This window comes from Mastigoproctus giganteus, chromosome 1 (genome assembly GCF_048544385.1).
Source record: "Mastigoproctus giganteus isolate SK-2022 chromosome 1, ASM4854438v1, whole genome shotgun sequence".
Lineage (NCBI taxonomy): Eukaryota > Metazoa > Arthropoda > Arachnida > Uropygi > Thelyphonidae > Mastigoproctus > Mastigoproctus giganteus.
This window is the reverse complement of record NC_143575.1, coordinates 158210429-158232707: the sequence shown is the minus strand read 5'-3', so window position 1 is coordinate 158232707 and position 22279 is coordinate 158210429. Positions and strand designations below refer to the sequence as shown.

At 37.7% G+C, this 22279-nt stretch overlaps 1 protein-coding gene across 2 annotated transcripts in view; it reads left to right on the top strand.

The window, feature by feature from the left end:
* Positions 1–22279, top strand: part of LOC150091211 (hemocytin-like) — a 1750539-nt gene that overhangs the window by 1095789 nt on the left and 632471 nt on the right. For both annotated transcript variants that reach the window (XM_090374755.1, XM_090374750.1), the window contains one exon: positions 11896–11955. In XM_090374755.1, coding sequence (XP_090230881.1) covers positions 11896–11955 — 60 coding nt within the window. The remainder of the gene's footprint in view (positions 1–11895; positions 11956–22279) is intronic.

Sequence of the window (22279 nt, the reverse complement as noted above, 5' to 3'; positions counted from 1 at the left end):
AGCAACGAGATTAGTGAACGGAACAAAGTTTGCTCTTATGAAGAAAGGTTTGAATTTTGCAAATTACAGTGTCTGGACACTAAGCACCTGCAAGGTAATCTGATTGAGGTGTATAAAGCCATGAATGGTTTGAGTATGCCCAATGCTGATGGGATTCTTCCTCTTGCACAGAATAATCACCTGAGAGGGCATAAATCAAATTGAGGAAAGACAGATGTAGGACAGATGTGTGTAAGTTTGCCTTTAGCCAGCGGGTAGTTGGTTGGTGGAACATACTTCCATCCTTTGTTGTGAAAGTTGATAGCCTAAATAAATTTAAGGCTGAGCTGGACAGGTGTTTGGAATGAATGGAGGGGTGAAATGGAAGCAGATTTTTTTTTGGCTGACATTGCTTAAGCTTGCTTTCTTGCATCATATGCCTCTACTAATGCTAATGCTAATTCCAGTGAATGTCATTCTGTGACATCCAGATCTGCTTGCACCTTCACTTTGGTGAGAATGTTAATAACCATGAATATAGCCTCGTGTGCAAGTCCTGAAAAACTGCACCAAGTATACAGGAGGTGACCACCACCCAGATGTGAACCAATATAAGCAGGAGGGTGAAAGTTTGGCATCCACACCACACAGAGGAATGCTGCCCCTCTGTGTCATCAGGGAATATACTAGGTGATAAATGGCACATCAACCAGTTTGCTTGTTGGAAGCCTAAAGTTGTGAAATGCATGTTTATTTTCCAGGGCAAAGCTCTGGCAGCCCCATTCTTTTCCATCTTGTAGTATGATTGATGTCTTTTGAGGTTATGATGAGCATCATGGCAAGATCCAAACTTACTTACATATCATGGGTACAGCTCAAAAATGATTTTTGTAGGCTGCCTGCTAGGTAGTCCATCAGATCAAAACTATTAGTAACTCTCTAGGAGTCATCCAGATCAGCAATAGTATAATCGCACTGCCTCCACTCTGTCAGCTAGTGACTGGAGGTAATCTCAATGATGTTTGTGTAGGGAGCATTATTATGGCCATGTTATGTCAATGAGTTGGATATATTTTTTCTGTGTATGTCACATCCAAAAATTTCATTAATTCGTACAGCATATCTTCCCCTCCACCTACTTTTACATTATTTACTTAATGCATCATGAATATTCAAACTAACAGTAAAAGTTTTCTGCAAAAGGATGTAAACCTCTCAAAAACTAACTTGTTCATTTCACAAATATATGTGGTTTCAATTTCAATCTCAGTATCCATTACCACCTTCAGACTGCCAAGCCCTACTTACTTTTTTTGACAGAACCCCAATTATCATTTGGCTCAGCACTGCTCATCTCAGTTGTACTAATTTTTGTTCTCTTATTCCTTTTACTTCCGAGGATTCTTCTAGTTATGTGGACCCAGATGGTCAACATTTTGAGGTTTTTGCAATTATGAATGACCTGACACAGGTTATTTATTTACTTACCAGAATAACAGTCAATCCTAACTACTCACCCAACACGCTTGATCTTTTTCTCATAAACAACCCAAGTACACAGTCAAGGTGAGTGTTCCTCTAGGCAACTCAAATTACAAATTCTCTTGCGGCCATTCTTAGCCTCTGTTGTTTGGCATTACAATAATGAAAAATAAGATGATCTGTGAGGTTTATATTGTTGTTTTTCTTGGTTGTATTACTGTTTTAAACTAGATGTCGTTGTTTTCTTAAATTGTATCAGTGAAATTATTCTCGTAGGGATGAAATCCTTCATTCCACACCCACCTTAAAATCTCATCCTTTATCTAAACTTGGTTTTCTATTAAATGTGCTAAGGCTGTTCAAGATATGAATGTTTCATAACACAGTTTGGCTTTCAGCCAAATCTCTAGATTCATTTCTGTAGTTATTAATTAATCCAGACTACATTTTGAACTCCGTAGCCGAGTGGTCAGGAGCAAGAGTGCAGTAGCACACTCTCTTTTGAGTAGACAGAATTTCAAGCCTCTGACTGCTAAATACAGTTGATCTGCCAATCTGCACTGGACCAGGGTGGCAGATTATGGTCCAATTCCCTCAACATGAATTGTTGAGGAGGCTTCCATCCTGCAGCGGATTGATAATGGCTGCTGCTTGTTTACATTTTGAACAGGCCAAGAGTATAAACCTTTCTTCATGTTCAGATCATAGTTGAGCATTCTGGTGTCTTGCCAAAGCTATTGGCTGCAATTTTTATCCATCAATACTCCTACCTCTCTCTTTAAACCTATGGGTCTGTTGCCTCCTCAGTTAAAGATAAAGCCATCCTACTTTTCATGTTCAGATCGTAGTTGCGCTTTCTGGTGTCTTGCCAAAGCTATTGGCCTCAATTTTTATCCATCAATACTCCCACCTCTCTTTAAACCTATGGGTCTATTGCCTCCTCAGCTAAAGATAGAGCCATTCTACTTTTCTTCTAACTCTTGTATTCATGATCTTATTTAATCACCTCCTATAATTCCCAGTACACTACACTCATTGCCTTCTCTAGTATTACATCAAAAGGATGTCAGTAGAATTTTGAATAATCTTGATACCAAGCTCCAAGTCCTGATGGCATCTCTACACTTGTTCACAAAATATGTGCTCCTGACATTGCTCCTGCCCAGTCACTTTTTTTTTACCCTTTCTTAATCTACTGGTGTTTTTCCTCTGTTTGGAAATTTGCTCATGTACCAGTTCCTAAAAAGGGTGACAAATCCCATTCATACAATTATGATCTTGTTGCACTTACATCTACTGTTCCCAAAGTAATGGAGAACTCCATTAACAGCCAGCTCCTAAACTATCTTGAATCCTTCCATCTGATCAGTGATCGTCTATATGGGTATCAGTCTAATGGTGATGTACTGGCATATGTTAACCATTGGTGAATCTGGAACACTCTTAGCATGTTTGGCATAAATCTCTTCTGAAAAAACTTCCATCTTATGGATTGCTGACTATTTTTGCAGTTTGTTATCCAGTTCTCTCTCTCTCTCTCTCTCTCTACAGTTAGATGGATCTCTGTATTCTTCAATGGTATTCTTCAAGGTAAAGTTCTTTCTCTCACTCTTTTCCTCCTGTATATTAATTACCTTCTTCTACTGACTGAAAATCTTATCCATAGTTTTGCTGATGATACCACATTTGCATTCCACCTTCCAGTTTGAGAAACATCACCCTGTAGAAACTCTTTCGTCTTCTTCAATATCCACCGCCAATTCCTTAAATGCTGAAATTCCAGTAATGCTTTATTGGGACAAAAATAACTTAGTTAATTTCAGTTCTTCTAAATCTCAGTCCTGTCTTATAATTCATTGAACAGAACAGAAAAGAATATACTGCTACTATGCTTACCTTCAATGCTACTCAGATTTCTAGACAAGACACATCTCCGTTAGGGATTACCCTGACTTCTTATCTCTCTTTACATATTCAGATCACAATTATTGCTTCCATTTTGCTCTCAACATGAATTTTCTTCTAAACAACTACTTAAAATATCAAATCCAACCTTCCCTCAAATGTTATACCCACAACTGTTGTTTCCTTGAAACCTCTCTCAGGCTTCTAGACTCCATTCAGAGGAGGACACTCAAGTTAATGACTTATCTCTTGCAAAGTCTCTCCACTCTCCATCTCATAAATGTTCTTTCTGCTGCATGAGTAACTTCGTTAGTAAAGTGATGTTACAGATGAAAATAAATATATATTTCTGATTCAGGAACTGAAGGACTACCTTTGGTGATATTTTTATTTTGAATTTTATGATTCTTTAGCAATCATAATAAAAAATACTTTTTAATGGTTAGAATGCACTTCAATTGTTAGAACATTTTCCAACTGTTTTACTGATAATGGGCTGCCTATGCTTTAGCATAGGGAGTCAGTTGGATTCATAATTTGGAGTGACTCTTTCAAATGGTGATACAGTGCCTCTCGTGATGCTGATTATGCTTATTGTGTTTATAGACTGCATCAAGTAGGAATGATCTGATTTTAATTTCTGAATGGATTTCAGTTACCTTACATAGAGGCTTGGAAGCCATACTAGCACTTTAAATAGTACCTGCTAGTATTTCTTATTCAAATGATACAGATATATTCATATAACACTTCTGAAGTTGTGATTCTAATCAACAGTATAATATTACAGTTTAGTAAATGCTTTATGAAGAAGGAGAATTTTCAGCACCAGCAACACTGCAAATTATATTTGAATTTTGTTAAATAAGCACGTTAATGGATAAGATGAGATAATGAAGATAATGTGTTAGGGGAGGGTAACAAAATAAATAAGAAATCCACTGTTAAAATTCAAGAACTTCCTAAGGTTGCCCATTTTATAAGTAATGATGAGTTGAATACAGTGAAGGGAAATAATGTTGTGAGTACAGTGAACGGGTTAATTAACCAATCTCTGGAAGATAGTGATGTTTTTTAAATTCTGATTATAAGGGTTTCCATAAGAAATTTAAGAAAGTTTTAAAACAAAGTACTAAGCGAAGGACTGAAGAGGATAAATTTGACACTATTGAGCAACATCTCTCTCCTTCTGTTGAACAATGTAGTGCTGACAGCAATGTTGATTGGTCTGTGGCTGTTTCTGGCAGGGCCTTGGAATGTGATTTAGATGTTGATAGCTCTGCATCAACATCTAAATCACATTCTGTAATGTTAGTCAACAGTACAGCCTTCAATTCAATATCTAATTGGCAAGTTAAACCAGATTGGATTAACAGTGATCACAGAGCAATTATTTTCAACTTAGGCTCTGATAGGCATAAACTTATTGAGCCTCATTCACTACAACTTCGAAGATTTGCAATCAAGCATGCTGATTGGGATAAGTTTGACAGATTTGTAAGGACGGTTTTTGGTGAAATTTCATTAAATGAGTTAAGATACGATTAATGCATTTGATTTGGTTTAGTTATTGCAGCAGAAATTGTTTGATGCCTCAAAAGAGTCAATGAAATTAAAGCAAAATAAATGTTCTCCGGTGAGCTGGTGGCCCTCTGATCTTACTGATCTCCGGAAAGAGGTCAACAAGGCACGTAAGAAGTTCCAACTTAAGAAATTGTGGGATAATGAAGAATCTAGGTTGAAAACTGAATATCAGTTAGTCAAGAGAAAATACACCCATTTAATAGCTAAGAGGAAATTGGATGCAAGGAAGCACTTAGTGCAAACAACTGATAATGAGGATCCTTGGGATATTGTTTATAAGCCATGTTTCAACAAATTAAGGCCATCTGCAGATGTGAACAAGTATAACATTAATACTGATGGGCAGTTTTAATTTTTTACCTGATCATCTAGTCAATGGATCTCATTATCATGTGGATGAGGTGGAGTGTACTGATACTACTAATTGTTTAAACAGTGTGGTTATGTTAATGATATTCAGAACAACCTTTTTCAATGGAAGATCTCAATTTAGCTGTTATTATAATGCATTAATAACAGGTATCCTGGTATGGACCTCATTGAAAGTGAAGTTATTAAGCATTTCTTCAAACTATTTCTTGAACACCTTGTTTTCAACAAATGCCTGCACGAAGGCATTTTTTCCTTGCCTTGAAATGATGTTCTTCTTAAGATTATTGTGAAATCACCTGAGAAACCTAAAACTGAGCCCTCCTCATATTGTCCAATTGCTCTTCTTACAGGTTTGTGCAAAGTCTGTGAATGCATGCTTTCGCTGCGAATATTGTGCAACATATGCAAGAAAATTTTGGACTCTCAAACAAACAAACAATATGGCTTTACTTGTGGTCATGGTACAGAGGATGCTTTAAAGTCTTTGGTTAAATTGATTAGAGTTTCAAGAACTAAATATGTTCTTGTCAACTTCATTGATTTTGAAGAGGCTGTTGATAGTATCTCCTGGGATAGTGTGTTATTGATGCTTTGCCTCACAAAATGCTCCCATTAGCTTTATCACATCATAGTGGATTATTTTAAGGATAGATCTTTTACCATTTGGAATTCAGTAGTTAGATCTGCTATTCGAGGATGTCTGCAGGGATCTGTTTTTGGGCCACTTACTGGAAATTAGTTTTACAGGATTGGTTACAGAAGGAATATAATCATGTTCCTATGATTACATATGCTGATGACTTGGTAAGGGACTTCGTGGCTGCAAATCAAACAATGATCTAATGAAATAATAAAAGATTACAGTGCTTGGTGTGGTTTCTATAAATTAACAATATGTAAGTTAAAAACAAAAATATTATTGCCAAAAGGGAACTTATCTGTTCGAGGGAACCTCATATGCTAATTGATTGTGCCAGTTTAAAGGCAGTTAAGAATTTTAAATATTAGCAATAGCATTAGCATTAGTTGAGGCATATGATGCAAGAAAGCAAGCTTATACAGCATCAGCCAAAAAAAATTAAATTAAATTAAATAAAAAGCCTTCCCATTTCACCACCCATCCAGTCACTACAAATGTTTGTCTCGTTGAGCCTTAAATTTATTTAAGCTATCAACTTCCACAACAGATGGAAGTCTGTTCCAGCAATCAACTACCTGCTGGCAACTTAGAATATTCATAGACACAAGTTTTAGATTTGACACCCATATAATTTTCTTTCTGAAAAGGTTATAATGTTTGTTAACACGATAACAAGGATTACTAGGAAGAATTGGGGTATTAGTGGCAGGTCACTATCTCTTCTTAATGACTGTGTTTTCCTTCCTATTGTTGGTTATGGTATCTCAGCTTGGACAGACTGTGTTAATTTTAAAACATATATAAGAAAACTGTATTCCATTCAGAGGATGATGCTCCTCAAGATGGCTCTAGTTTGTAGAACTCTCTCCACTGACGCACTACAGATTGCCACAAGCAAAATGCCAATTGACTTCCTTCTAATTTATAGAGTAATGACTTTCAACATTCGGCGTGGAATTGCTTTTATTATTTTTTATCTTGATTGGATTTGGCTAATGATACTAAGGGTGAGGCCAAGCGATTCTTAGATATCTTAATGATTCTTTGGAATCATGGATCGGCTCATTTCTAGCAAAGATCATGGCTCATTTCTAGCAAAGCTGAATCAGCTGGGTGTTTTGGAAAGGTTGCATTGTCACTGTAAATCTCTGGAGACATGGAGTCATGTTTTATGTTATTGCCATGAGTATTCGGATCTCAGAAGGAAATTTTAATGTGCTAATCCTAACCTTGCTCAACTGACTGAGGGCAACAAGGCTCAATTAATTATGAGTGAGCAAGGTTTTCAGGCTTTTCAAAAATTTTCCAAGAAATTATTCCGGAGAAGATCTGTACTATTTGAACTTGAGGGAAAATATTAGAGGGCTTATTGACTGATGAAATGAATTCTGGATGAAAGTTTAAGATGCTGTGTAATTGTATGTGGTTGATTTTTTTCTCTCTTTTCTGGATCATCCTTATATATATTGTTTCCTAAAGCTTGGCTGAAATGGAGAAATCCTGAGGTTTCCTGTTGTGGGTTATTTACCCAGCTGATGCTTGGAGCTTGGGTTACATTATAGCTTGTGCTTGAATTTAGTAATTGATCTTGATGGGCTGGTATTAATCTCACAATCCAAGATTTTTTTTCTTCTTCCAGATCAGATCATTTTATTTAGAATAGGCAGGATGAGAGGTGCTGTTCTGAACTATTGGTGAGATGCTTGTTACAACCTGCACAGTAGGATAATTTTTGGATTCTTGTGACTTCCTCAACTGATGTTTGACTGTGCTTCCTTTTTAATGGATTAATGAAGAGGATTGCAGTTTATGCTGTGATTTGTTATGATACTTTTATTGAAACAATATTAGCCCATTGTATCAGCCAATTTGGATGACGTCAATTTTCTCCACTTTTAGGACCAGTGAGGATTATTGAAGTTTTGCATTTGCCTTCATATCAGGTTGGCTTCATAAGATCGATGGCTCTTAGTGTCACATTTCTTCTTCATGTTATATGGCACATTGTGCCATATGCTTTGTCTGTTAACCCTAGGGGCTCACATTTGAGTATGGGCTTGACACACCCAGGGTCCTGAGCTGAGCTGGATATAATCATTCTTTTCTTTGTTGGTGATTCCCTTCTACTTCTAACACTTGCTCTCTCTCTCTCTCTCTCTCTCTCGGGGTAGCTCAGAATTTTTTTTGGCTGGTGCAGTATAAGCCTCAGGCTTATGCACCATATGGCTAATAATAATAATAATAATGGAGAAAAAATCAGGAAGTACGCAAACCTAAGACAGGAGATCAGAGAGATGTAGCATATGCAACAAGTAACGACCATCCCGATCATCGTGTCAACCACAGGTATGGTGCCAAAGACCCTACATAACAGCCTAGCAGCAATAGGTCTCCCAGCAAACACCTACAAGGAATGCCAGAAAGTTGAAATCCTGAACACCTGTAGGATAGTCAGAGTTCCTTGACCAACAGTAACACACCAGGTCCATACCTGGTGTGTTACTGTTGCAGTGGAGGTCAAAAACTTACTTAAGTTTTTGACCTCCACTGCAACAGATGGAAGTTTGTTCCAACTATCAACCACCTGCTGGCTAAAGGCAAACTTCCACACGTCTATTCTACAACTGTCTTTCCTCAATTTGAATTTATGTCCCCTCAGGCAATCAATCTGGGCAATCAATGAATCCCATCAGCACTGAACTTGCTCAAACCATCCAAGGCTTTATACACCTCAGTTAGATCACCTCGCAGGTGCCTGATCTCCAGAAGCTGCAATTTGCAGTACTTAAGCCTTTCTTGTTAACAGCAACCCTTTATTCCACTCACCAATCATGTTGCCCATCTCTGTACTTGTTCCAGCAACTCTACATCCTTCCTAAAATTAGACCTCAGACCTGTATACAGTATTCAAGGTGTGGCCTGACCATTGCCGTATACAAAGTGATAATCGCCATGAGCTACACTTGCAGACTGTCTGCACTGCTCTGAAAACTTCATACCTGACTGCACAATTACCTCCAGATCCTTTTAATTCTCTACCACCTTGAGTGTAGTACCACATAGTTGATATTCTACTCTGGGGTTACTGCTACCCATATGCAGTACCTTACGTTTGTCAATGTTAAACTTCAGTTGCCACCTCTCAGCTCATCTGCTCAACATTTCTAGATCCTCTAAAGTATCTATATCACATTTTCAGCATATATAATTCAATCTATATCACATTTTCAGCATGTGATTTTTTGTCCCTGGAAAGCTTTTAAGATCAATTATAGCCTCCCTCCCCAATCCTGCAATCACAGAAATATATTCATATAAATGAAAGTATATTTTGCTTATTACTCTAGAATGAAAAATTGGATATGGGAAAAATTTTCAACCTATATTCTGTAAGTTCTTGAGAAAATTTCTGGTCCAGTTATAATTTCACAGCCCTAGTTCCCTCCCCATTTAAAAAAATTGGCATAAACGAAAATATGTTTTCACATTAATCAACAAAAAAAAAAAAGTGGATTTCTACCAGATTTTCAAGATATTTTTCGTAGACCCATGGGATGGTTCTAAGTTAAGTATTGATTTCATAGTATTCCCTTCACAGCTTCCCCTAAAGAAATATTATAAATTTGGAACAGGAGCTGCGATCCATTTCATAATTTCAAAATGGTTTCTTAGAATATTTTAGAAACATTGTAACAAATATTCATATAATAGAATCAGTATATAATACTGTAACCATATAACATTATGTAATAAATATGGAAAAATGGAAAGTTGGCTCAGTGATTGGATTAATTGGATTGGATTGGATTGATACAATAAGGTTGTCACCAATTTCTGAAATAGCCAATGCTATATGAGTGAGTTCCACTTTCACTTCTGTGCTAAATTTGCTTAATTCTACATTCAATCAATGTACAGTGGCTTCTTTTTACTTTTCTCGATTTCTACATTGTTTATTAGAATAAATTACGCTTTTTTGTGATTACGCTTATCCTGTTTTATATTTCTGTCTCTTCATTTCATTCACCTTCCCGTCTTTTTTGTTCTTTCTCCAATGTTGCAGAAAAGATTTTCAGCAAAGCCTCCTCCACACTTTCTCCCTTCCTGCTCATGAGAAGTCATCCAACACAATAAAAATTTATACCAGGTGCCTTACCAAAAAAAAAAAAAAAAAAACCAAAAAATTTTCACATTGCATGCTGTGAACAAGAAGTTTTCTGTAATAAGTCATCTTTCATTGTCATTAAAATTCATCCTCTATAAGCTGTGTTTAATTCTTTGTAGAATAGGAGATAAGATAAACTCTTATTTTTGAAATTCTCCTTTTAACATTAAAGAGATGCACATCATAGAATCTCTTCATTCTTTCACTGTTCTCCTCCACCTCCTTCATTTCCTCTGCCATTGTAATTTTAACCCCCTCCCTCCAACATCTCCCTTAAAATAAATCTTCTGCTGCTTGATGCTTCTTACTGCGAGCATAAAAGGATTCTGTTCTGTAATGCAGAAATACATTTGCATACTGATTAATTCCAGTTTTTTGCTTGAAACTCAAAACAAAGTTTTGCTTCTCTTTTATTCAGTTATCTTCTTGGCATTGAGTTTATTACATGCAATATTTCTGATAAGAAACTAAGCTGATAAATGTCATTTTGTGACATTTAACTATCAAACTATTACAGATAATTCCTGCAGGTGTAATTCACTGCTTTCTATCCCAATTCTGCTTTTTTTTTATTTTCCTCACAAAGCTCTACCTCCTTATATCATAAAATCATAAGCTAAAATATGGCATCACACGTAACTTTTTTTATCTAGAATGGTATGATTAAATCCATCCCAGTTACACAAGCCATGAAGTTACATCTACATTAAAGGTGTTGGCTTCTCAAAAAAAAATTTTTTTAAATAGTATGACATAGCAGATAAACTAGATTTAAACAAATTTCTGTCCTTTGAAAAAATAAGTTTAGAGTTACCATTAACAAATTTTTACATATACTCTAAAAATATGGAATAAAGGCATTATCCCATTACAACAACAAACTCTTTGACATATGCAGTCACCCATGGCAGATAATACAAAATAAAAGAAAAAAACTAAGAAAAGCAAATCAACAATCAGCTTGTTTAAATAAAAACAGAGGTTTCCTCTTATCATCTGGTCTGTCCAGTCAAACCAAAATCCTTATCATTGCTAGCTGAAGAGGCATTAAAGTTCTTTTTGTCATCTCAAACTTTGATCTTTGTTTTACCTTCTTTAACTGAAAATCAAATTAGCTGAAATTGAATCCATCAACTCCTTACTGGCTTCAGGACCTTCCCCTCTGCCAATTCCTGTGCCAATTCTTGCAAAATCCATTCCCTCTCTAAAGCCAAACTGTTAAGTGCAGTTTGGGATAAGTTTCCTTGAATCATTTCAGATTCCAAACTCACCTTCAAAACCAGCAAACATTGAGCATCTTAGTAAAGAATATGAAAAAGCTTCTCTCCAGTTAAGCTAAGTTACTTAAGGTTAGTTAAGTTAAGTCTGTTAAAAAATTAAACATATGAAGATTATTTTAAAATATATATTTTCTGCAATCATGTATGCTGCCAATTTCTGGACAGCATCTGCTGCTTCTAATCAGAAACATATATTTCACATCAATACACTATTGTCACTGCCACCTAGTGATTCTTTATCCAAAGATTATTAAAAGGTAGGCAGCAGTGTATTAACAGTAAAATATATTTATAATAAATTGGTATTAATTCATGTCTTTCTAACTCCAAGCATGTACCTTTAATTCAAGATACATGCGTAGGGTTAATGAATTAATGAATTCTTTTAATTTATACTTGACATATAACTTGACCATAAAATTTTAGATGATTTCTCTTTCTCTGCTAAAATTATGTTTGAAACTATGTTTGAATTTTCTTTATTTCAGCTGTCCCTGAAACAACAGAAATAATATTGGAAACAACTGTTGCACCAGTGCTAGTTAATGGCAAGTGAAGTAGAATTTATTTATTCTTAAATGGATTATATATTTTAGAAAGATATTTTAAAATATGAATCCTAGAACTGCATTTGCACATTTCAAATAAATAATAAATAAATAAATAATAATAATAATTTAAAAAAATAATAATAATAATAATAATAAAAGCTTGTGATCACAAAGAGAATTAATTCAAAATAAGTTGAAAAATATGGTAAAAATACTTTGATTCCAAAAGCTAGAAAAAAACAAAAAAAAAAAAAAAAAAAAATCAAAAGTCTCTTATCAGATTAGGACAAAACATTTGTGAAATGTTCTTTATTAAAACAAATTAAAACATTTCTCTCAATAAAGCACAAAGAATGAATTTAAAGTTTATTAAAAACTAATACAATTAAAGATTTATTTTCAAAGAAAATAAATTGCGTTTTCAACTAATATAGTTGAATATAAAACATAATAAATAAAGAAAATAAATTATGTGTTTTCAACTAATTTATAGTTGGAAAACACTCCCATCTGTTGTAGTGGAGTTCAACAACTTAATTAAGTTCAAGGCAGAAAAGAACTTGACAAACATTTGAAGTGAATGGATGGGTGAAATGGGACGTTTTTTTTTTTTATTTTGGCTGATGCTATATATGCTTACTTTCTTAGACCATATGCATCTACTAATGCAAATGCTAATAACTTGAATTGTTGCTAGAATATAAATACAAGCCAAATTACTCCCCTCCACTGACAATAAATTAGCATTAGCATTAGCATTAGTAGAGGCATTTGATGCAAGAAAGCAAGCTTATGCAGCATCAGCCAAAAAAAAAAAAAAAAAAAGTAACATAAATAAATAAAAATAACCACTTCCACTTCACCCCTCTGTTCGTTCGAAATACCTGTCCAGCTGAGCCTTAAACTTATTTAGGCTATCAACTTCCACGACAAGGGATGGAAGTCTGTTCCACCCACCAACCACCCGCTGGCTAAAGGCAAATTTCCGCACATCTATCCTACATCTGTCTTTCCTCAATTTGAATTTATGCCCTCTCAGGTGATTTTTCTGAGCTAGAGGAAGAATCCCATCAGCATTGAGCATGCTCAAACCATTCAAGGCTTTGTACACCTCTATCAGATCACCCCGCTGGTGCCTAGTTTCCAGACACTGTAATTTGCAAAACTTAAGCCTTTCTTCGTAAGAGAACCCCTTTGTCCCATTCACCAATCTAGTTGCCCTTCTCTGTACTCGTTCCAGCAGCTCTACATCCTTCCTGAAATGAGGCCTCCAGGCCTGTATACAGTACTCTAGGTGTGGCCTGACCATTGCCTTATACAAGGGAATAATCACCTCCTTATCCCTGCTAGAAAAATTCCTATATATCATTGACAATACACCATGAGCTACTATTGCAGCTCGTCTGCACTGCACCACCACCCCCAGGTCCCTTTCATTCTCTACCACTGTCAGTGTAGTACCACAGAGTTGATACGTTGCTCTGGGGTTGCTGTTTCCCATATGTAGTACTTTACATTTGTCAATGTTAAACTTCATTTGCCACCTCGAAGCCCATCTGCTCAACCTTTCCAAATCCTGTTGCAGCAGCATAGTGTCAATAGTGTCCTTGACAACCCTGCCAACCTTCGTATCGTCTGCAAACTTGGACATTAAGCCTGATATACCATCATCAATATCATTTATAAATACAGAAAACAATAAAGGCCCCAATACTGAACCCTGAGGGACTCCACTAATAACATTAGTCCACGATGAGCAGTGTCCATTGATTACCACTCTCTGTCTTCTCCCCCTCAACCACCCCTTTATCCATTGCAGCAACTTGCCTCCAATGCCACACTGCTCCAATTTGTGCAGCAGTCTTCCATGTGCAACAGTATCAAAAGCCTTTCTAAGATCCAAGTATATAATATCAAAGTTATTCCCTGCATCCAGTTCTTTTGTGACTGCATCATAGTATCCAATCAAATTGGTCAGGCAAGACTTCCCCTTAACAAAACCATGCTGTGTCCTAGCTATAACTGAAGTCTTGTCTAGATGATCCTGCAGTGCTTCTTTCACCAGTGCCTCCATTAATTTTCCGGGAACAGAAGTTAAACTCACAGGTCTATAATTACTTGTGTCAGCCTTTGATCCCCCTTTGTGAATTGGGGTCACATTTGCACATCTCCAGTCAATGGGTACCTCCCCTGAGTCCAAGGAAGCTCTCATAATTATGGCTAAGGGTTTGCTTACCTCCTTTGCTGCCTCCTTTAATATAACTGGATAGATCCCATCCACCCCAGGTGCCTTTCTTGTGTTTATCTTCAACAATTTCTCCTCCACTTTGCTCTCAGTTATTACAAGATTCTCTAGCTTACTGCTAGAGTTGAATACACCTCTGGCATTCCCCTCGCTGAATAACTCCTCATGTGTGAATGTCGATGCAAAATATTCATTTAGTTTGTTAGCTACCCGAGCAGGGTCATCAACAGTTGACCCATCGATCTCAAGTGGACCAATCTGATTCATCCCCTTCCTTCTAGAGTTTACATAAGTAAAGAACTCTTTGCTGTTTTTCTTCGCATCCCTTGCCAAGGATCTCTCGTAATCTGCCTTCGCCTGCCTAACCTCCTTTGTAACTTGGTTACAGATCAACTTGTATCTATCATAGGCGTCTGTGTCACGTGTTAATTTGTATGTATCCCATGCATTTTTCTTCTCTGCCATATGCCTCATTAGTTCATCTGACAACCATTTAGGCCTAAACCTTGAACAATATTTCTTAGTTGGTATGTAAAGCCTAGTAGCTTCCACGATAAGTTCTTTGAATGCTTCCCATTTTGAATTTGCTGTTGGCAATATCATCAGTTGATCCCACTGTATAGAATTTAAATACTGTCTCAGTCCATTGTAGTCGCCTTTACGAAAGCAATACCCCTTCCCTTTACCCCTAATGGTAGTTACCTCTTTGAGTAACTCCCACTTCAGCACACTGTGATCACTGCCACCAAGTGGTTCATTTATCTGCAGATTCTTAATGCATGAAGAATCACTACTGATAATCAAATCAAGAGTATTACTCCCTCTAGTTGCCTCCCGAACATGCTGATGTAGAAAACAATCATCCAATAAATCCACAAAAGCCTTGCTACTGTGTGAGTGACCAGCCCCCAAATTCCAGTCAATATCTGGGAAATTAAAATCCCCCATTATAAGACTCTCTGATTTACTGGCCCACTCTATTTCTCCGAACAGTTTCTTATTATACTCATCAGAGTCATTAGGCCTATAGCACACTCCTACTCTCAATTTTGATCTCCCAATGCTTATGTCACACCAAACTGACTCGACACTGCACTGTCCAGCGATGTCGACTGGCTTCACTTCCTTGGATTTTATGTGTTTTTTAACTAATAGCATAACCCCTCCTCCCTTCCTATCCTGTCTATCCTTTCTGTAGACATTGTACTCCCCAAATTCCAGTTCTGCATTTCTTATATCTGTGTGACACCACGTCTCTGAAATCCCCACAATCTCTGCCTTTGATATTTTGAGCAATACCTCAAATTCATCAAATTTATTTACTAAACTCCTAGCATTGGTGTACACACAAGTATACATGCACCTGTTCTTTTTCTTAGCTACCCTAACACAACCCATGTGTTTACTTGTACCCCAATGATTCCCAGCAGTCTCTGAAATATCCTGCATCTTATTTTCCAGGCTGCGGCTCATTCCAATAGAAGCAGTGCAAGAATCACTTTCACCTCTGCCAGTGGCTACTGTTAATCTATTAGTCCTTGTATCCCCCCAATCTAGCAGTTTTCCGACCCACCTAACATTGCCTCGATAGCATCAGCAAACATTCTTGCACCCTTTCTATTTAAGTGTATCCCATCCCTGTAGAAGCAGTCTCTCCTGTTAACAAGTACAGACCAGGCTGAAAAAAATTCTACCCCTTGAGCCCTGCACAATCTTTCCAGGGCCGAATTGATTGACAGGGCTCTCATCATATACTCCCTCCTATCGTGTCTGGGCAGAATTGCAGACACTTTCAATTTCAACCCTAATTCACGGCTTTTTTTCATCAGTGACCTGTACTTGTCAAGTAATTCCGCCGGTCTCCTACTCTTAATGTCATTAGTGCCAACGTGTACAACTATATCACCTTTTGTGCCCTTAAAAGATGATATCCGCTCTACAACGTCATCAACTTTTGCCCCTGGCAGACATACCCTGGTCCTATTCCACCTATCCTTTTTACAAAGCATGTTTCCCGTTTCCCTGACAATAGAGTCACCAACAACTACTAGTTCCTTTGGGACCAGCGCATTCTGCCTTGGGGGTTGCCACTGTGTTCCGCGATGACCAAGTGCAAGCTCTGGCATTGGTGTGGGCAGCTGAGAGCTTGATGGGCCCCTCACTTGTAATCCTTCGAGGGCATCCACCCTATCCTTCAAGCTCTCATATAGGCCCATAACAACGCTGAGTTGTCGCCTTATCTCCTTACACTCCTTGCATCGCACACACACAAAGACATCCCCCATGGCAGTATCATGTCCCATACTTGACTGCTCCGCAAACATCAAGCAAATAGTGCATCTTACAAGGCTGTGATTCAGAGGACAACTGCCCCCCTCAGTTCTCCCCTGGGCCACAGCATTCCCATTAGCTTGAGCCCTTTGCTTTGCTGCTCTGGTTTGAGTCATGATTTAGATTTACTTTCAATAAAATTTCAATTTCTGTACAAAATTAAATCCTAAACTTGTATCCAAACACAGTTATAACGCTATATTTATGTTTCAGTAACGAGTGTTATCTACGGAATATTTACGTTTCAGTAACGAGTGTTATCTACGAAATCCCTTTATATAACTTTCGTATCAAGTTATGTATTAATTATTTGTTTTTACTAATTATTTATGTTACGTAACCTAAGTGGTTATATGTATATTTAATTATGTTAAATAAAATTAATTATATTACGTTTGTAATCTAAGTCGTTATATGTATTTATTTAAACGTACAATTTAACTGCTAACGAAGTTCAACTAACGCTATCTAGTACGGTATATCGTATCACAAAGGCGGGAAAATTACGAACGGTTAGCGGAGTTGAAACACGTGGAAACCTTTACCGATACTTTTATGCAATTACAAGGCCGAGTAAAGAATAAATACACCAAATTAATCAGAAAATCACAAAATAATGTTATACTACTAAATTTAAATCAAAAGTTTTAGAAAAACAATAATTTCAAATCAATAAATAAGAAAAATCCACTTAGCGGCTTTGAAAACGACCGTCTCTAGTAGCCTCGTCAGCAGACTCCTTATATATAATTAGTAATGGCTGCCTTCCTTGTCAATCAAAATTATGAAAGAACCAATGAGGAACAAGAGCAGAGACAGTCTTGAACTTCAGAACACGTTGACATAGTATAAACTTTACCCTAATGGTTTTATTCCTATGTTAAAAGCCACACATACACAAAAGAAATTCTTTAGCTTGTAAAACTTTACACCTTGTACTGTTGAGGTGAATTGAATGCTGATATGATCCACTGTATAACTTTATGAATAAAGTTTGTTTGTTTGTTATTTGGTTTTTAGGAGCATTAGCAACTAAGGCTATATTGCTCCGGGGAAATGCGGTGGTCATTCCCTGACCTTTCCGCATCCTCATCCTCCATATTTGGTGGTCACAGGCTCAAACCCTGGTCTAATCGTGTGCTATGCACTGCTGCTCCTGCCCACCTGGCTACGGAGGCACCATGAATAAAGTAAATAGGACTTAGTTTGGTGTCAAAATTTACTAGCTCCAAAGAGAATCCAACTTGCTTATCAGAAATGTCAATTTCATTATTTAACTTTATTTTAAATATAATCATAATTGGAAAACTAATTATCATCCATTGACCCTATTTGGAAAACAAGCTTTTTTAACCAGAGTGAAACAAATCAATTTGGGGGGGGGGGGGAGACACACACACACACACACACACACACACACACACACATTACAGAACTTCTCAGTATCATTTAATATAAAGAAATAAATATTTTGCATATCAATTTCAGCAAGAGAAACTATCAGATTCTATCATGAAAGAATCCCTGTACAGTGGTCCATGTTTAGGGAACTGAGCAGATTACAATACATGAAATACATGAAATATATTCTTGAAATTTTAATAATTCATAATGGGGCGCCTCCGTAGCCAGGTGGGAAGGAGCAGCAGTGCGTAGCACATGCTTCTTGATTAGACCGGGGTTCGAGCCTGTCACCACCAAATACGAAGGATGCGGAAAGGTCAGGGAATGATCACCGCATATCCCGGAGCAATATGGCCTTAGTTGCTAATGCTCCTAAAAACCAAAAAAAAAAAAAAAAAAAATTCATAATGGCAAAGCAATGCTTAGTGTCAAAGAATATTCTACCAAGTGTGGTGGGGAAAACTTAATTTAGATTTTCTCTCTCTGGTGCAGTTTTGGAAGTGTTCTTGACAGCCAAGTGTAAACAGTGCCATTGTTTTTAAAATAAAGGCTCACATCTCGTGAGTATGGGCTTGGCACACCCAGGGCCCCTCAGCTGGATATCATCATTCTTCGCTTTCCTGGTACCCTTCTACTTTTGACTCTCTCTCTCTCTCTCTCTCTCTCTCTCTCTCTCTCTCTCAGGGTAACTCGGAATTTTTTTTTTTTTTTTTTTTTTTTTTTTTTTGGTTGGTGCAACATATGCCTCAAGCTTCCTTGCACCATGTAGCTAATAATAATAATAAAACATTGACTCAGCATTTCTGAAGTTGTGTAAAGTCTGATACAATATCTTTGTTGTAGTAATCATAAACATTTTGTGTCTAAAAGACAATTCAAACAGAAATCCACATACAGAAAATGTTAGGTAAGCTAATATTTAAAAGCATTCATTATGGTAAACAATTCTGTCATTTTGTTTTATCTATGCATTTTAATATAAAATGTATATTTTGTCATGTAGTAATTTAATTAGTAGCATAATATTAGTAGTTCAGGCATGTGATACAAGAAAGCAAGCTTATGCAACATCAGCAAAAAAGCACCCGTTTCACTCATCCATTCCATCTAAATGTTTGTCCAGTTGCTCCTTGAATTTATTTAAACTATCAACTTCTACAATGGCAGATGGAAGTTTGTTCCTGCAGTCAACTTCCCGCTGGTTAAAGGCAAATTTCTGCACATCTATTCTATAACTGTCTTTCCACAATTTGATTTTATGCCCCCTCAGGCTCGTAATCTGAGCAAGAGGAAGAATCCCATCAGAATTGAGCCTGCTTAACCCATTCAAGGCCTTATACACCTCAATCAGATCACCACACAAGTGCCTAGTCTCCAGATGCTGCAGTTTATAGAACTTAAGCTTTTCTTGAAAAGACCACCTTTTCACTCCCCTCACCAATCTTGTTACCCTTCTCTGTATTTGCTCAAGAAACTCTACATCCTTCCTAAAATGAGGCCTCCAGACCTGTATGCAGTACTTAAGGCATGGCCTGACCATTTCCTTTTACAAAGGGATAATCACCTGCCTGTACACAGTACTGAAGGTGTGATCTGACCATTGCCTTATACAAAAGGATAATCACCTCCTTTTCCCTACTAACAAAATTTCTGTATACCATTGATATTACCACATGACCTGCTCTGGCAGATTGTGTCTGCACTGCTCAGAAAATTTCATATCTGACTGCACAATTACTCCCAGGTCTTTTCCATTTTCTACCACTCTAAGTGTAGTACCACACAGTTGGTACGTTTCTCTGGGGTTACTTCTACCCATATGCAGTACTTTCCTTTTGTCAATGCCTTTGCTTTTGTCAACTTCTCAGCCCATCTGCCCAAATTTTCTAGATCCAGTAGCACACTGCCATTACTGTCATTAACAACCCTGCAAACTTTTGTATCATCTGCAAACTTCGACATTAAGCCCGATCATTGATAAACATACAAAACAACAGTGGGCCCAACATCGAACCCTGGGGTACTCCAATAATAACATTAGTCTATGAAGAGCAGTGTCCGTTGATTTCCACATTCTCTGTCCTCTCCCACTCAACCACCTTTTATCCATTATAGCAACTTATCCATAATACCATATTGCTGCAATTTGTACAGTCGTCTTCCTTGTGCAACAGTATCAAAAGCTTTCCTGAAATCCATATATATTATATCAGAATTATTTTTTGCATCAAGTTCTTTTGTAACCACATGATAGTATCCAGTCAAATTTGTCAGACAAGACTTTCCCTTAGCAAACCCATGCTGTGTCTGAATTATTACTGCAGTCTTGTCTAGATGATCATGCAATGCATCTCTAACCGGCAACTCCATTATTTTCCACGGAACAGAAGTTAAACTACTGGTCTGTAATTACTCGTGTACCGTGTTAGATCCCCCTTTCTAAACTGGGGATACATTTGCACATCTCCAGACCATGGGAACTTCCCTTGAGTCCAAGGATGCTCTCATAATTATGGCTAAGGGTTTGCTTACTTCCTTTGCCACCCCCTTTAATATAACTGGATAGATCCCATCCACCCCAGGTGCCTTTTTTATGTTCACCTTCAACAATTTCTCCTTCACTTGGTACCACATGCGAAAGCATTACACTCATGAACTCCAATAATCTGCTTTTAATAATGAGAAAAAACTAATCAATACATCGCTATCGACTTCTACTGCCACTACCGATAACATGCACCTTCTGTTTACTGAGAATACAGGGAGAAGCTGCAGTACCAAGAAACACGTTTGACTGCTAAAAGTTTCCCAAAGTTTCCCGTGGTTCTTGTGTTGGCTTTCTTTACCTTCGCCAGGCTTGGTTCTGCAAATTTCAGCATCTGAAGAATGGGCACCTGCAAGGAAATCTGATTGAGATGTTTGGGGCTTCCTCTTACTGAGACTACATGAAGGAGGCATAAAGTCAAATTGAGGAATCGAGGTTGGATATTTGCGGGATCCGTAGCCAAGTGGTCAGGACCGGGAACGCAGTAGCACAAGCTCTTTGAGTAGACCGGGGTTCAAGCCCCTGACTGCTAAATACAGTCAATCTGCCAATCTGCACTGGACCAGCATGGCAGATTATGGTCCATTTCCTTCAGCATGAATTGTTGAGGAGACTCCCATCCTGCAGTGGGTTAATAATGGCTGCAGTTTACCTTTTTTTATTTGCGGGAAAGATGTGCAAAAGTTTGCCTTCTCCCAGTAGGCGGTTGATCATTGAAACAAACTTCAATCTGTTGTTGTGGAAGTGAGTAGTTTTAATAAATTCAAGGAAGAACTAAGCAAATTTTTGGAAAAGATGGGTGGGTGGGTGAGGTGGATTTTTTTTTGGCTGATGCTTTGTAAGCTTGCTTTTTTACATCTTTTATTGCTGCTAATACTAATACTGAACTCCATTCATCTGTCAGTATACCGGGTGTCTCAAAAATATTGGTACAAACGTTTAGGGGAGGGAGGTAGGTAATATCTAAAGGAATGTGGATTGCATAGGAACCCATAACCGGAAACGTCATGGGAAAGTAGTAGCAGAGGCACAAGAAGCAGAAATGACACAAGACAGTAATTAGTGGCAAACATTTATTTGACATAATATTAACAATGGAGTACGAGATGGATGCATTTCATGATGTACAACAGATGCTCGAAGGTTCCACCATGAGACGCGATGCATGCGTGACACTGACACAGCATGGATTGGTGGACACAGTTGAACACACCTGGAGTTTCTTTGACAGTAGCAGCAGCGCAGATGAGTCTCGCCACGAGATCCATTTCCGTCTCCACAGGCAATTCATACACGATAGATTTGAGGCCCCCCCCCACACACAAAAAGAAATCAAGGCTCGATAAATCAGGTGAGTGTGGGGGCCAGGCAACGGCTCCATCACGGCCAATCCGTCGACGCCCAAAACGCCTGTTCAAATGGTCACGAACACACCGTCCATAATGGGAAGGCGCCCCATCATGTTGAAACCAAATGTTGCATCTCATATTTGCTGGCACATCGTCAAGTAACCTAGAACTTGTTCAAGAAAGATCCAATATTTAGAGGAGTTCATGCGGGATGGTAACAGGTATGGGCCAACTAAGCAGTCACCAACCATACCTGCTTACACATTTATTGCGAAGCAATGTTGTGCCGCATGGGGCCGCACACTGTGTGGGCCCTCTGCTAATCCATACACTAGGTGCATGTCTGCCAGCTCACAGTTCGTATATTGATGCATGCTCTTCATGCGGCGACTACTGCTTGAATGAGTAAACCAGAAATTTTCCCTCTGATGAACTGATGAACAGCGC